The following is a 17,348-nucleotide window of genomic DNA, read 5'->3' as shown; positions in this document are numbered from 1 at the left end:
TCCATTTTTTTGAATATATAATATATTTAATGTAATTTTTTATTTATAATAAAAAAATATTTTAAATTAGCTCGTATCAAAAAAAATTATTAAGTACAAGTTTTTGGTTTTTGAGTATATTTTGACAATAAAATTACTAGATTAAATTTAACTTATTTTGAATTAACAATTTAATGTGTACAAACATAGAGAAACTTGCTCAAAAAAATAATCTTAGTTCAAAACCCAGTAAATGATAGTAAAATGTCTAACAAATTAGTAAATGTGATATGCAAATTAGTAAAATTAAGTATAAATTAGATTATTTTTTTTTTAATTTTTAAATAAATAAAATATAAAAGTGAGTTATTAGGCTTAAAAAAACTTTGATGTGTGAGTTTTTTGCTAATTTCTTGAAAAATATAAAATAAAGTATTCATAGGATATCAACATTCAACTTATAATCTAGATTTAGTTAAATATATTATTGTTTTGCACATAAAAAAAGTTACAACCATTATAAATCTTGTATAACATTTGATACTTTCGATTGGGGCATTAGTACTAATGAAAGATGGTTTCATTCCACAATGATTGATCATCAAACAATTCATAACTATTTTATCAACCGCATCAAGATATAGGAAGTTTTGTATCTTAGTATAAAAACTAGGATTTTATTATTTGTTGATATGATTCTCACCGACACTATACATTAAAATTTTGAAGTAAAACATGATAAAACAGATGCATCAAGAAACTGAATTAGACAACAATGCTTCAAAGATTACATATATGCAAAGTTAGAAAAACATGGTGCAGCAACTAAAGATTACACATGCATATATGGTCCGGCTTGTTACCAAAAGTCCTATTCATCGTGTGGAAAACTAGCTAACCAACGGAATCAGATAAACTTGGCATGAGATCATGGTTGCTTTGACAGAGCTCCGGCAGCAAATAAAAGATTCCTCCGAGAGAACTGTTTTCAAGCGTTAAATTAATCAATAGTTCTTCAGATACGACCAAGTAATTAAAGAGAGAAGATGTGAAGTAGCAGGTTTTACCTGCAAAGCATAGACAGGAGTAGATTTGGTAGGCAAGGTCTTCAGTGATCTTAGTCTGTTGGTGCTTCCACTTTTGCTGCTAGGAAAAGATCACGTGAGGATAACTCGTAATTATCACCCAAAAAATTTACTTCCAATGTACCCGTGGCAAACTTACTTTTCATCATTTTTTGTCACTTTAGAGCTGGCAGCTACATCCCATATTTTCACTGTGCAATCGGCAGAACCAGATGCCAGAAGTGAACCATCGCAGCTGAAATAACATTTATCAAAATCCGATCATTTGATGGCGTGAAAAAAAGTGTGCCATTTACTTGTGATAAGATCATAAGAACTAAATGGGAATTACAAGATAATTTTCAACCTGAAAGAAAGCGACCATATGCAAGAGTTGTGACCAACCAAAGGGGAAATGCAGCGACCACTAGCAAGATCCCACATCATTATTGTGCCATCTTCATCACCAGATGCCATGTAACGGCCGTCAGATGACATTGCTAAAGATAAAATCATACTCCTGTGACCAACAAAAACTCTAACACATTCTCCACTCTGAACGTCCCACAATCGCACTGTTTTGTCACTAGATCCGGTTGCTACATAGTTGCAATTTGCATGCCATCGCACACACTAAAAGATGGAAAGAAGGTTTTTACAATCAGAATCTTGTGACTACACGAAAATTATATTAATGCGACAAAGACGAGGGTAAATAACAGTCCCGTGATATCTTACAAAAGATGAAATTTACTCCCACAACAACGTCAAAATATGTGAATTCAAGCATTTGGTCTTTCAAGCATACACCCAATCCAAACACATGTATATACATTTGTTGGGGGGGGGGGGATGCATGTTAGAGAATAGGAACTCACATCCACATCAGATAAATGACCTGCCATTATTCGTAAAGGTTGTATTCTGTCCACAGACCAGATCCTTGCCGTCCGATCATGTGAAGCACTGGCAAAATAGTGTCCTAATGGACTAAACTGCATTAGAGCAGAGGTGGAAGTATGAGTTGAATGTGTAAACAAGAGAAGTAAAATAAAATATGCGAGTATACATTGCATTCGATGAAGTCTTCCCATACTGAGGCTCTAAGCAGACATAAACCATGTATGGCCAGATATCAACAAGTCGTGTAATTGAAATGCACTGAGAATAAAAAAAATACCAAGGATAATTATTTCTATAAGATTCCATATTAAAATACCTGAAATTTTGTTAAGGTCGAAGCTGAATTTAATTTCAATAACAAAACATCATCAAAATGAGAAACAAAGTTCACACACTTTGCAAGTCATCTCCTCGTTTTTGCATAACATACAATATATCTGCAATTTTAATTCTCTATACCAAGGCCTACCAATGATCAATATGTGAAAGAAGGCAATAAAGTCTTTTCATATGCTTCTATCAACTGAGGCTGTAGTAGAACTAAGTTATGCAATAAACACAAGTTTGACCTTACATTTTTACCTGAACATCCCACACAGGATAATTATGACCTTTGTAGCAAACAAGATTTGCATTACAATCCATGCTCCACAATCGAACTGCAATTGGAACCATACTTTTCATTACAGGTGAAGAAAAACAGGATATAGAAGCATTAGCAAAAGCCAAAAGGTATCTTACTTGTCGAATCTGACGACGAAGATAGAAGATAATCTCCAAATGGACTAAACGTGGCCGAATGAACGGGTCTACAATGTCCCCGAAATAAGGTATATGGTCTTTCCCCAGTGCTAACGCTACCTCTCTGCCCATTGGGAGCCAACTCATTTTCACCCTGCAAAGAAGCTGATATTACTTGAGTTAACAAACCCTAGTTCATTAATAAGCTATGCTGATCATAGATGTATCAAAACCGAACAGAAAACAATAAGGTATATTCTAACTGGTTTCATGGCAGAATGTGAAACACTTTGCTTGATATCCTGCTAAAATCATGCTGAATAAGAAATCTAGAATTATTAACCAAAAGCATGGCAAAGCATTCTTAGACTGGTGAGATATCAGACTGGACAAAGTAAAAATAAAGTGACACAATCCTCTTATCAAATTCAAATGCATAATATGGATGTTGGATTATTTTGTACACCTGTTTGCTTTCCAATTCAAGTAATTTGGTTGGAAGATACCATGCATATTCATCAATCAATGAACATTTTATAATCCAAAATCAAGTGCAACCATATAGTCACGACCCTTTTTCCGTCAATCAAATTGTTCTATTTTACTAAGCATATGAACCATTTCTTTCGACGACTCATCAACCAGATAACTCATTCCTGCACCATTAATTTTGGTAGAATTTCCCATAATTATTTCAGCAGAAATTTTTTCAACATTTAAGTGAGACTAAGCCAGGTATAGCCTACAAGTTAAATACTAAGTCAATTGGTTGCACACCTCATATAAAACCTTGCACCAACTTAAGACAAAACCAGCATCAAAACGCCAAGAGAGAACGCAAGTGACACAATATTTTTGGTTGAGAGTGAAGGAAAACACAAGGAAATCAACTTACAATACTCATTTGGTTGCCCAAGCTTTGCAATGTCCCATACCTGGAAATTACAGTGATGGGTTAGCAAAGCAAGAGCAATAGTGAACACATAACAAACACAGAAAAGTAAACAACCTTTAACGACGAGTCTGAGAATCCACCAGCTACCAATGACCCATCATTAGATATCGAAGCACAATTCAACCTGTGTAATACACAATACAGTTTCCCAGAAAATAACTATATTGTAAAGAAATTACATTGTGTCAGTTGAGTATAAATCTTCAAAAGAAACAAACATACCCATCATGTGTGTTGATAAAGGTATAAAAGCTGATGGAAGGCAATGCCCCGCCACTCAACTGCACACGGTTCCTTAAGTCATCAAGAATAGAATGTTCCACCTCTGGTGATCTAAGAAAATAAATAAATAAATAATATAAACACTTGCCACGCCAAAAACAGCAAACAGCTTTACCTAATTGATATTCAATAGCATTTCCTAGTTGCAGGACCCAGGCACAGAAGGATGGGTTACTATAAAATCATAATGTTAGTCTCCTTGGGATCTAACTTATTCTTTCTGACAACCCACATTCGGATGATTAACTCTTACGAGGTAGTATTTTCCCCAGGGACATGTCCCTGAATAAGTAAATGTGATTAAACTCCTAATCTGGCAGAGAGATCATAGTCCCAGCCAGAACATTTTATACATCGAATACGAAAACATCTAGTTTTGTAAAAAAATTAACAATTGCCAAAATTTTAGTTCATAAAATGCACCGCCACAATGTATCAAGTTAGTAGAAAAGGAAGTTAACAAATTACTAAAGTGCACCTATTAAACTCCATTGTCTTCCTATAATCAAAAAATCACCATCAAAAACAAGAAGGGTACTCTTGAAAATACATTACTGGCAAGGCTAGCTCTGGTTTGGCATGTGGAGCTCCAGATACTGCAGTACTCTCTGAACGAGAAGCCTTTGTTGTTGCACTGCCAATCTTGTCCTTTTTCAGCTTTTTAAGTGTAGTGGCTTGTTTTCCCCCATCAACAGATTTTTTCTAGAAATGGAGAAGAGTATTTTAAATAGCTAGAGTAAAAGAATCAACCTACTCAGTATCATAATTCAAGTGAACTTTGTGGAACCAAAAAATCGACTACCTTACTCTCTTCCAGTTCCCCTTCTCTCAGTTCTCCATCTGCCTTTTCCGAATCCGCATTGGAAACACCATTCTTCTCCAACTTTTCTTCTAAAGAATCTTCAAGCAACTGCGCAATTGAATGGTATAAGAAAGCCAGGATTGACATGTTTTTATCAATATCTGCCCAAAGAGGGAGAAAAAGAGGAAAGGCACTGAAAGAACACAGTATTAAGAAATAAATCGAACTGAAACAACTAAATACAGTTCATTGACAGTCACATCGCCCAACCACTTGGACTTGTATAATAAAACAAACAAGACTTTACAAGGACAAAAAAAAAATCATTTTCCAAGGATCCAGCCATTTAGAACCGTATCTGTCCTAATTACAAACACAATAATGCAACCATATTTTGAATAACAAAAAGGACATATTGTGACGAGTTCCAGTTCAACCACAAATTGCTAGAATTAAGACTACAATCCTTGTAAAAAAATTAAGCATGGCCCATTGCACATTCTATGCCCATTAGCTAGTGTTTAAGCCAAAGACGACAACATTATCCGACAAAGCAGCAACAAATTATCTTGCGTACAAAATAGATGTGATTCCTCATGCATGTACAACCAAAAGTTATTAGTAGAGGAATACAATTACAATTTCAACCATTCTTAAAGGATCTTGCTAAAGAGTAACATCAACTACATTATCTTATCTTTAGAAGTTATTTATGGGGACATATCAGAGATTTTTTTTTCATTTCGTGACATGACGTTCAAAGATGCAACCTAGCAGACCATTCTGCTTCACAATCACCTTAAATTAACTCAGTCAAATTCATATGAAGAAAAGATGTGAACATGGACATATATGTGTTTGTGACTGTAATAGCTGTCAAAATAGACTAACCCCCCAATGGATTTCTTTCTGATTTATCAAATCAGCTGCATCCTGGCCACTTCCATAAAGTGCAACAAATTCAGCATCATCAGCGATCGAGCTTGGTTGCCCAGGAGAAACTGTCCATTGAATCTTAAAGTCAATATACCCAGGCAGAAAGATAAATGAAGAAAAACAAAAGCTATAGAGGTAAATATAAATGAATATGCTTTCAGGCATTGGTTGACATGAATTGGTGCCTCAACATTGTTTTTCCAATAAAGAGTAGTGCTCTCTTCAGTCCTAGCTATTGAGTTGATTGTATGGATCAAGAGCCTTTTTTGTGATTACGGAATCCTATTTCATGAATGAGCTGTACAAAGATTACAGAACTTTACCTTGAAAGTTGATGTGCTCATTGATGATTCCAAGCATGATAATTGATTGAGACTTGTGTAAATATTGCAGAAGTAGGTTGTATGAGTACTGTAATTAGCAAACGAAAAATATTTTCAGTCATATAAACCCAAAATATATAATCCAGGTGAGAACTCATTGACTCTCTTCTTCATATCATTCCTAAAAGATCTCAAATTCTTGAAAAAGAATGTGGGTTCATCGCTTTAATAATTACAAATCAAATAAACTATTATCAATCTATCAATACGACAACGCAAGAAATTTAGTTTAAGCACAAAATAAATATCAGCACCCTTACAATTCATAATTGATTCTTCTGTTCTAGGTGGGTAAGACTCTTACTCTTTTATGCTACAAATTAATATAAGATCAGAGTAATTTGGTCTTCATGATAAAACTTTAACAATGCTCTCTGATTCTGTCATTTTAAAAGCATCTGATTCTTATTGCAAAATTTTCAATTTTCCAGTTCGAACAATTTAACTGCATCAATGAAATTTTAGCCTGGGACATACAGAAACTACTCAGCTTTGTACACTTCGAACTTGTGTAGCTCATAATAGATAAGAATAATATGCATGTATTACGAGAGGTAAACAAATTACTTGACATATCTTCAAGCTCACTTTGCTCTGTCTTAAGGAGCGTGCAAATTCCATTTCCTACACAAATGAGCAATCTCTTAGGAAGATGGTGATTGAATAAGTTGATTAACAAAATTCAGAAACGATTCTAGGAAAGTTGGTGAACCTCCAGATGCGACGGAGAAAGAACAACCTCTAATTTTTGGAGGTCACGTGCATGGATCATCTCATGGTCTCCTCGAAAGCTATTAAAAAAAACTCTGGCTGAAAAAGAGAGGAATGGTTTAAGAGGTGACGCTGTAAACATTTTGTGCACGCTGTGAAACATAAATGAACACACCTTCTGAAATGTGACCTTTAGCCACAAGATCCATAAATCCATGAATAAATACTGGATACAATACTCGAACCAACTCGTGCTGCAAGGTAAACATATATAAGAAATATAAAGCAAAGTTTGATGCATTTTTTTTAACTTTTGGGGACCACATAGTATTGATGCACCTTATAATAGGAAAAAATGAAAAAACACTACAACGCACCAGCGCATGGAAACCAATTTAGCTGTCAACTATTGAAGTCCTATCGATTTATTAGAATAGACCAAAGGCGAACAGACATTCCCAGAAACAACCATGGAGTTTTGTTATTATTACTTCATCAACAAACAAAAACAAGAACTTGAACATCAAATAAAGTAAAAAAAATTTAGGCAATGCATTAACAATTATCTATAAAAACAAATGATAAGTACCTGGTATTGATCCAATGAACTATAAGCCCACGACCGAAGTTTGTTGTACCCTTCTTGGTACTGAGCAGGACCATCCACTCTGAAAAACCGTCAGTAAAACTTATAATCAAACACAATCACGGTACACGCAAATACCATTAGCTCAAGCACACCAAAAACACATGCTGTCCTCTAGTGTTTCTTGCCCACGTTAAAGCCATCAACAATGTTGAAAATAGGGTCTTTACAGTAATTATACTGAACATCAAAACTAAAATAAGCAAACATTAAATAGCTGAACCCTACCTTACAAAGTAAAAAAAAAAAAAAAATTAGACATGAAACCAATGAAATTCGGACAAAGGAGTAAAAAAAGGCACAAAATTTTGCTCATACTCAGAGAATGCAAGGATTTGTTTGGCAATCTCGGGATCGATTTGTGCAGTTGAGGAGGTGTCGCTGCCTTTGCAGTTTTGGTGCCTCTCTTGTTGAAAAGCGAGGCCTGCTTGCTTAAATCCCCTCTTGTCTAAATAAGCCAGAACCACTTTATCAATTTCTTCTTCATCCATTCTCTCAATGTTAAGAACCCTAAACCCAAAATTCAGGGAGTATCTTGATATCTAACTGATTTTTTTGTGAACACTTTTTAAAATTCCAAAACCCCTCTTACATATTTTATATTCAATAAATTTAAATTTAAATTATATATTATTATATATATTTGAAAATAAATATGTATAAATAATAATTTTTCTTTTCGCACCGGCCCATCCAACCCGGCCCAATGCCCAGACCCGGTAAAGAATCGCTGTTCACATCAAATGCATCGTGTATACATACATACTGGCAATCCAAAAAATCGAAGAAAAGACGGCCGGCCACGACAAGTACGAGCTTAAACCTCTGCGCCGCCTTGCGATGCGAGCACCCGCCGCCGCCGAGACTGTTGGAGTATCATTTGTCTTCCTTTTTTACTAGTCCATTCGATTCCCATTCTGACAAACACCTCCGGTTTCAGATCTTGAGTTCGCTTTACAATTATATTTAAATGGCGAAGGGAAATGACGCGGCCGCCATGGAGATCGACGATCAGAATTCGTCCTCATCTGACCAAATTAATAACCATAGATTCTCCATCAATGGTATATTTAAACTTTTTTGTAAGTTAATTTGTTTTTGCTTCGGCGTCGAGGAATTTTATATTTTTCTGGGGATTTACAGTATTGCAGCTATTGAAATCGGCTCAAATGCAGCATGGATTACGCTTTGGTGATTATACCCGATATCGGTACAATTCATGATATATATGCATTGTTTGATTTATATGTAATTCTGTATATGTGTGTTACGTGCTTTTTTGTTTTGATTGTGTTAGGAGAGTTTGGTTGGGAATAGGTTAAGAAAGTTCAGTACTTTATCTTTATGTGCTGGAATTGGCGCCATTTTGATTGTAATATTTATGCCAATTGAATTTTTAGGAGGTACTGCAGTGCACGTTTGAGAAGATTGTACAAGTCATTGAAGTTCACTCATGGCCGAGGGAAATATACAAAGAGAGCTGTTACAGTAGCTATAGTCACTGAAGTCAGGTTGATATTTGCGGGCATGTATTTTGTTCTTGTTTGTGCCAGTATCTTTACTCGGCTGAATATAGGCTGGGGAGTCTTCTTCTTTGTTCCTTACAAGAAAACACTGGATGTCTGCATTAGGTGCAAAATGTGGATGCGGGGTGTGAACTGTGATAATTTTTCCATTTTGTTTAAAGATTACAGCTTTCTAAATGTACGAAGGACGGAGAATGAGATTTGTGTCGCCTCACAAAAACTACTGATTATTTAGCCATGTCTACTGCCACAAGGATATGTCAATCAGATAGATTGATGCTTGTGAAATCAAAACAGGTTTCTCCATTTGGTTCTGTATACTGCTGAAAGAGCATGGAGTTATGCGATGGAAAAGAAAACGTTACCGGATGGTCCAAATGCACGTCAAAGGTGTTACCTTATTGGTAGACTGAGGAAGGCAGTAAAATGGGCTACCCTTTTCCAAGAGCTGTGCTCCATCAAGGGAGATTCAAGGACGTCTCTTGAAGCAGAGGTTTGATATCATGAGTTTCTAAGACTTGAATTATTTCTATTTGGTGTCCTACAACTGGAAACAGTTTAATGACTTTACATTGAACGACAATATTCATTCTTTTCTTGCACACCGTAACTTATTTAGTGCTGTTGATTTCCTTCTCTGATGATAGCTTTCCTTTTTATCATCCATGAACTTAAAATAGGTCCCTGCTTTTTAGCAGCTGTAAAATGATGAAACATTGGTTATAAATTATTGAAAAAATAAAAAGAATTGTATTGTCTGTGTTGTGATCTCTCTTTGAAAGTTGAAGATGCTCATCTAGCTATGTTGAAGCAATCTGAAGTAGCTGAGATCTAAAAGTGGATATGAGAACGTTCATCCATCAACAACCACCTAGCAGTTCATTTGAGATGCAGTCTTTCACTCTTTTGGTAAAACATATCCAAGTAGTCCTTTCATAACGTTGTAGTTGTCATTATGTCAATAGCATCATGATGAATTGTGCACGATATGTTCACAGAGCTACTTAACAGCATGTTAAGACAGTGACACACCACCATCTTTGTCTGTGTCAACATCTCTAGGGATTCCAAATCTTTGCTAATTTTCTCTTTCATTAGTTTTATTAATGCCTTAGTCACAAAATTTGCTCATCTTCCGGGAGTTAAATTTCACAAAATCTGAGATTTCTGTCAGAGCTAATTTTGTTCCTAATTTTTAGGCCTATGCTTCGTATATGAAAGGGAATTTGTTATTTGAACAAGATCAGCACTGGGACATTGCACTGAAGAGTTTCAAAAGTTCCAGGTACATTCTAGTCTTAAAGTGTGTAACTTTTCAAAGATATATAAAACAGTAGGGTTAGTTTTCTTCAACTTATGCAAATACGGAAGTCAACTGTGCAAGTAATTCTGTTCTTTCTCGTTTCCTTATTCTTTTATATTCTTTGTCAGTCGATTTAAACTATTTCTGGAAACATCAGTGGTCCTAATTTATGCTCGTGTTCGCATAACTAAATCGACTTTAATAGAGCGGTTTATGAGGAACTTGGCAAGTATGGAGATGTAGAGAATCAAGTTCTATGCCGTGAGCGGGTTGAGGAGCTTGAGCCTAGTATACGATATTGCATGCACAAAATTGGGGATTCGAATTTTCAAACTTCTGAACTTGTCCAGATAGAAGAAATGGAGGGGCCTGCTCTGGATCTTTTTAAATCCAAACTGGAGGTTAGTTTGTTCTTTTGAGTAGGCAATGCTCGATGCATGTGCAATGCCTTTATGATAATAATGGCGATGCAAAGGAAGCGTTGCTTATTTTCCTGAGTTATGGATTTCTCGTTACACTGCTTTTACTAAGAACAGATAATGCCATACATAAGTATCTCAGCATTTTTTTTGACGTTTATTTTGTTATTTTGGTTGCCTACGGCAGGCTGTCATGGCTGAAGCTCGATCTCAGCAGGCCACATCTATGACAGAATTCCATTGGCTCAGTCACAAATTTCCTATTTCAAATGCAAAGACTCGTGTTTCCATACTTAAAGGTCAGATTTTACCAGAGAACATTATATGAAGATTTCAGGGGAGTTAGTTACCTTTGGCTCCCACCCTCCTGCCCCCAACCCCCAATGTTCTTGTGTGAAGCTCTGTCTATGTATTGCCAATTTGATCAGCCCAAGAGTTGGAGAAAGATATTAAGGGTCCAACAGCAGATTCACTTCCTGGAGAGAAAAAGCTTGCCGTGTTTGACAAAATTTTTGCGGCCTATAATGAAGCTAGGAGCTGCATAAGAAATGACTTGGTAAGAAGCGCTCATGGACCATGGTTATGAGAAATTATGGTTGTCTCATCTGTGATTTTTTCTGTAACACCTTTGTAAAAAAAAAAAGTCGGAGAGTTATCTGAAGGAGGAAGAGATGATTGTGTCTGACAGTTTGTCTAGGAGGTTTTGGTTTTGTCAGGGATTTGATTCGCGACTGTCAATTTACTTTTAGGAGTCTGATTGTGTATTTTGGATGCAATAGGCTACTGCAGGTAATACCGAGAACATGAAGGATGATCTTAGTGGCCTTGATAAAGCAATTGCCGCTGTTTTAGGACAGCGAACAATTGAACGAAATCAGATGTTGGTGAGCATGGCGAAAAGTAAACTCGGTAAGAATAGGGATGACAAAAGTGAAAAAGTCACAAAGCCTGAAGAGCTTGTCCGGTTGTATGATCTCCTTTTACAGGTAATGACTTTTTTTATTGTCTTTTTAATTTTGATTCTGAAATCATTGCACGGTGGTCGGTCTTAATATTTAGGCTAAAATGCATAATAGTATTCCACTGTATGACCTATTCTGACAAAGATAAAGTAAACGCTTTGGACTCTTTTAGAATACCACCGACCTTATGGATTTGGTTAGTTCGGGAAGAGATAGGAAGACCGAAGAAGTTAACTTCGCTGAGGAATGTGAACTCAAAAGTTGTGTATTCCAAGCTAAAAGGTTTTCCCCTTTGCCTTTTTGCTTCTATTTTGCTCGACTCCAGTCTTTGAACTATTCTTTGGACGCTCCATTAATTTTAAGTTTTGTTTCTTAATGTCCAATTTATTCCAGGTGCTTTTACTTGGCTAAATCCTACAGTTCGGCTGGAAAGAGGGCAGAAGCGTATGCTTTATACTGTCGAGCTCGATCTCTGGCTGATACTGCTCTTAAGAAGCTTCAGAGTTCAAAAAATGTTGATCAGGTGTGCCAAGTGTTTTATTCTTCCCCAAGAAACGTCCTTCTGCTTGCTTCACGTAGATATCCTGCTACCAGTGCTTTAATCATTCTGTCACTTTGCATGGGAAAGGTTAATTAATATCGTTCATGTGGTAAAATGGAGATCCCAGATTACCATACCACAGAGTCTGAAATATGCTGTCTACTTATAAAGCTTGTGAGTTGGTAATGCTCCACTTAGCAGAAACATTCTTTTTGACCTTTTACCTGATTCATTTCTTGATTATCTGTAGGTCACTGTCAAGGATTTGAAGATTCTTTACAATGATTGTCGAGCCAACAGTTGTATAGAGCATGCAAATGGGATTATGGAGGAGGAGAAGGCTCCAGAGAATCTTTCAAAAAAGATTTCGAATATATCATTAACCGGAAATCATAACAAGGTATTACTTGCAGATTTTTCCTTTTGTCAGAAATTGTGAAATTGAAGAGTATGCTTACCTGTGCGTCTGCCTCAGGTAGAGAAACTGCTCATGGATCAATTGGACTCTTATGAATCTGCTGTTAGTGATCCTACCACAAAGTCAATACCTCACATTGAAACTTTTCCACCTCTCTTTCAAGCGGTTCCCCGTAATCCCATCGTTCTTGATCTTGCCTATAATTCAATCGACTTCCCATCACTCGAAAACCGGATGAAGAAAGACAACAAAAAGGGTTTCATCAGTAGGCTCTGGGGATGAAATCGGTTCAAGGTCCCTGTGAAACTAACGAGTTCGATGACAATTTTTGGCAGTTTTGCTCATGTAGTCCATTCCAGCTTTCATATTTTTCAGTGTTTGCATTACCAACTTGCATTTTTTTCCTGTTTTGAAAGTTAAAAACTTTTTTTTCACAAATTTGGTCGGTGAACTGGGATATAGAACAATTTACCGAAAAAGCACCATCTTTTTTTTTGGTCATTATAACCGTAAAACTAAGAAATATTTGAGGAATATTTTAAGGGCAACTCATCTACAAAAATTCACATGCCATGGTACCCTTTCTATTTTGTTACATTAACTTTAATATTTATATCATCCACACAAATGTTGTAGCCACCAAAAATCTTCAATGATTCGAGTATACCTAGTTAGTTACTACTCATGCTTGAACTCAAACTTTAATTCGAATATAAGATTATAATTTTGTTGTAATAATAACTAAAAACAATTACATTTTTTGTTATTTCTGTCAACAATCTATTTAATTTTGAAAATAAAATGCCAAATTAATATTTATAAAATCATATATAACATTTTAAATGTATCTTTTAGACTATAATGGAAAAGACAATGTGTATTTTTTTGGCTATTTGTTTTTTTTTTAATGAAAATTTTTTTCATTAAATGGGTAAAAAAGTCAGTACAAGAATAACTACACTGGGGATGCCCAGTAGAGATACAAAATCATTAATGCTATTTGTTTGTTGTATTGAGATGAAGATGTGATTAACCAAAATGGCCTACAAATTCGTATTGCACACTTCAATTTTGGATACTTCTGCAATAAGCAAGTGGTTTATACAACTTTTTTCCATTTGGCTACATGTTGAGGAATTATGAATATCAAACTTTTTCAACAATATATGTTCTGGTTATAAAATATTTAATATTTTAAATAACATAAACAGTTATCCATTTATTAGAATGTATCAGAAATCAAATAATTATCCATATACATACATACATACATACATACATACATAACAATATAGCAAAAAAAAGTTTGTATTTATTGTGCAAGTCGGTGCATGGTCCCTTTGGGCCATTTTAATGGTATACTCCCTATGTGTTAGTTGCCACACATTAACTCAAAGACAACATATGCATTATTTAACATTATATACATTCACACACACACACACACACAACAATTATTGAGTTTTGATAATTAAATCGTTAAGTTGTTTTTTAGCAAATAAATTCAAATTTAATAATTTTTGGAAATAGGTTGGATTATTTTAGTTTTGTTGGTGAATTGTGGATTCGACTTATTTTATGATTGTTATGTTGAGAAAATTAAAGTGATCGTTTTACCGTTATTCAAAAGGGTACATGTATATTACATTTCGGTAACATACGACGACAACATATAAATTATGAATAAATTCAAATTTAATAATTTTTGAAAATTGGTTGGATTATTTTAGTTTTGCTGGTGAATTGTGGATTCGACTTATTTTATGATTGTTAGGTCGAGGAGATTAAAGTGATCGTTTTACTGTTGTTCAAAAGAGTATTATATGTATGTTACAGTTCGATAACATACGACGATAACATATAAATTATATTTTAAACATATTATGTGTTGTTATGGATTGTTATGTGATTATGTGGATGATATGAGTTGTTAAATTCCTCGTTGATTACATGTTTATTTATGTGACATATTATGTCATTTAGTTTAGGACATGATATTATGACATATATGTTGGGTAATATCGTTCTTGCTAACCGTTGTCTTGTTGTATTATATTTCTGGCACACGTGGTTTTTATTTCGTAATCAACGGGTGGCTTTCAAAACTAGTTCTTCCTGAGACCGAAAATATGATTGTCTATTTCTTGATGTATTTTCTGTGTGATATGTTTTTGAAATCTTGACATCAGACATTGTTCGTTATTTTTCTTCTCGTTGTATCATTATCAGTTGTATGGAGGTCGAGTCGTGGGTGTTTGATTGGACACATCACGACATACCTCGTATACTTAATATGATTGTTTAGCTGCATGACGATGTAGCTCATCTGTGTGTTGTTGCTCGAGCAGTATTCTTATTGTTATCGTACAATTAATTGGCTCATGTTACCATGTTGTTTTGAGCCTTATTCATACATTGCATATTTCATTATAGTAAATGTTTATGCATGATTTATGATTATTGTTGTTGTTCAACTGTTTCATATCAGAATCTTAACCTCGGTGTTTTATATTAGGGGTTACTTTGGTTGCTGTTGGGAACCATAGTAGGTCACTCGAGTAGTTTTGTAGTACCAGGCAGAAGTTCTACAAGTGAAGCTCGCAAAGTGAGATATGATTTCTTGGTTGTTAGATGTTGGAGTCTCCCAGTTAGTGTATATATATAATTTCGACTCCTTGTCAGTTTTATGTCGTATTTTATTATTTGGAGATGTTGTCGTGTGTTTTTTATTTAGTTTATGTCGTTGTGAGCCTTGCCAGCTTTGTTTGAACTCTGCTTGTGAATTGTTAACTTGTGTCTGGTCGGCACTTGCGTGAGACTGTTTATGAATACAACAATGTCATCCTTGAATCATTTTCTTTTTACAAGTATTTTAAATTTTTTTATATGTCTTATTTACGGAGAGATAATGCAGAAATTTTTACAGACCGTGAGGTCAATTTTTAACTATTTAAAATATTTTTCCGTTGCAGATTTACATTAATCAATATTGCTTGATAAATAATTGTAATTATAATAATTAGTTCTCACAATGAAAGAGTGATTTTATTTAATTTTGTTAAAGCATTGTGAGTGATTTGATTTAATTTTGTTAGAGCATTGTCTTGAATATTTAATTTTCAATATTAGATTTGTTGGGTGTAATAATTGTTCATGTTAGGAGAGTGATCGAAACTTAAAGTTTGAAATTGCATCATTACCACCAGCTATAAGTTTTAGTAGAACGAGAAATGTTCAATCTTGCAAATTTTTTGAAGATTAGTCAATAAAATATTAGGTATTGAACAAACGTAGTCAAATGATGTTTAAAGAAACAAAATCCTAAAATTGACAAAGAGAAAGCTATTAAATTAGTGTTCCTTACATTCTACACAAATATATGTTGATTAAGATCACTTTAATTAAATTTGACACTTTAATAAGGTTAAATAAATAACTTTATTAAAATATGGTCATGTATCGATCAATATCACATTACAAGATCTTTTTTGATAAAAATACACAATTTCTTTCATTATATTTCAGAAACAAAATTATTTCGGCTTATTGAATTTTTAAAAGATAGAATCACTCTAATTGTATTTAATTAAAACGCTGATTTTTTTTTTTTAAAAAAACTAATTAGATTAATAGAATTACGATTAATTAGACTAGGGAGGTTAGCTTATATATCCTGACCTCCCTTTTTATTAATTGATCATTTATAATTGTTTATCGATAAACAATATAATTTTAGGTAATTCTTTTGTGAGATGATCTCATATATCTATAAATATGTGATGATTTGATTCGATCCATAACTATTATGAATAGCAATACTTTTGTATTAAAAAAAATACTATTTTTTTTTATAAATTGGGTCGGGTCGGGTCGGAGATTCATCTCACAAGATTGACTCATGAAACCAACTCATGTGAATTTTGTGATAATTTTATCTTTCATATTTTTAAACTCCTATGTAGTCCCATCGTTGAAATATGCGAAGTTAAGGGAATTATTTGTTAGTTACCATCTTATTTGCTAAACAAGTATTCAACCTACAATTTGCAATAAATCTTTAGACATATTGAGCAAATCTTATAGACTAGATGTTTCCTACAATATAATTTGTGAGAACCCGAATTCCAGCAGCTAACAATATTCAGTTTCCAGCCGCTGGCATTTTTGCAACAGCTAGCAATATTCAGTAGCAATGGAAAATTCCAGTAGAAGCTAACAATTCCAGCAGCAGCAGAAGAGTTCAGTAAAGAGACTCCAACAGACAACTCTTGATTCAGCTTAGACTTGTAACTGAAACATTTAACATGGAATAAAGGCTGTTAATGACAGATTATGGCCATAAATTGGGAGGCTAAAAGTCAGAAATTTGCTTATAAATATCACCCTCAAACCTCTGAAATTGTTGTTACACAAGTCTTGAGTTAACACTTGAAATTAGAGCTAAGAGAATGCATTTTCGAAGCTGTAAAATCCAGTAGCGAGAACATGCAGATTGCAGACTTCAACCGAAATTTCTAGCAAATTACTGTAAGTGGGCTTATGTATAAATATCTTGAAATCAGTTTGATAATTCCTGTTTTATGTATTTCTGATCTCTGATTTTTGAAGCACTGAAACTTAGTGAACTAATAGTAGGAATATATATTCTGAAACAATTCTGAATTCTGATTTCTTGCCTCGCCTCTTAGAGGAGAGAACATATAGGAGACTGATATCAGTTTAGCCACAAAATTCACGAACGTGCTCAGTGCTGGCTTATTTAATTTCTGAATTCTGA

General features: G+C 34.4%; 2 protein-coding genes across 2 annotated transcripts; one reads left to right on the top strand and one right to left on the bottom strand.

Annotated features, from left to right (window-relative positions):
• Positions 1 to 727: 727 nt before the first annotated feature.
• On the bottom strand, positions 728 to 7,977 carry LOC140969454 (transcription initiation factor TFIID subunit 5-like). The gene is made up of 19 exons (XM_073430813.1): positions 7,721 to 7,977; positions 7,346 to 7,424; positions 6,932 to 7,010; positions 6,758 to 6,855; positions 6,613 to 6,669; positions 5,986 to 6,073; positions 5,618 to 5,727; positions 4,727 to 4,834; positions 4,475 to 4,626; positions 3,865 to 3,975; positions 3,697 to 3,766; positions 3,583 to 3,622; positions 2,688 to 2,852; positions 2,529 to 2,605; positions 1,922 to 2,038; positions 1,411 to 1,676; positions 1,204 to 1,299; positions 1,047 to 1,122; positions 728 to 961 (listed from the first exon to the last, which is right to left on the bottom strand). The coding sequence occupies exons 1-19, from the start codon at positions 7,891 to 7,893 to the stop codon at positions 908 to 910; spliced, it is 2,016 nt and encodes a 671-aa protein (XP_073286914.1). The 5' UTR covers positions 7,894 to 7,977; the 3' UTR covers positions 728 to 907.
• A 171-nt stretch (positions 7,978 to 8,148) lies between these two features.
• LOC140969453 (uncharacterized) lies at positions 8,149 to 13,000 on the top strand. Its single transcript, XM_073430812.1, has 13 exons — positions 8,149 to 8,466; positions 8,546 to 8,612; positions 8,803 to 8,913; positions 9,226 to 9,421; positions 10,128 to 10,213; positions 10,437 to 10,632; positions 10,838 to 10,949; positions 11,079 to 11,206; positions 11,430 to 11,636; positions 11,785 to 11,894; positions 12,006 to 12,135; positions 12,404 to 12,553; positions 12,629 to 13,000. Exons 1-13 carry the CDS (start codon positions 8,373 to 8,375, stop codon positions 12,851 to 12,853), a joined length of 1,812 nt encoding a protein of 603 aa, XP_073286913.1. The 5' UTR covers positions 8,149 to 8,372; the 3' UTR covers positions 12,854 to 13,000.
• The last annotated feature ends 4,348 nt before the right edge of the window (positions 13,001 to 17,348 follow it).

Source organism: Primulina huaijiensis, unplaced genomic scaffold (genome assembly GCF_012295235.1).
Source record: "Primulina huaijiensis isolate GDHJ02 unplaced genomic scaffold, ASM1229523v2 scaffold41633, whole genome shotgun sequence".
Taxonomy (NCBI): Eukaryota; Viridiplantae; Streptophyta; class Magnoliopsida; order Lamiales; family Gesneriaceae; genus Primulina; species Primulina huaijiensis.
The sequence above is the reverse complement of the archived record's forward strand: the minus strand, read 5'-3'. Positions and strand labels throughout refer to the sequence as shown.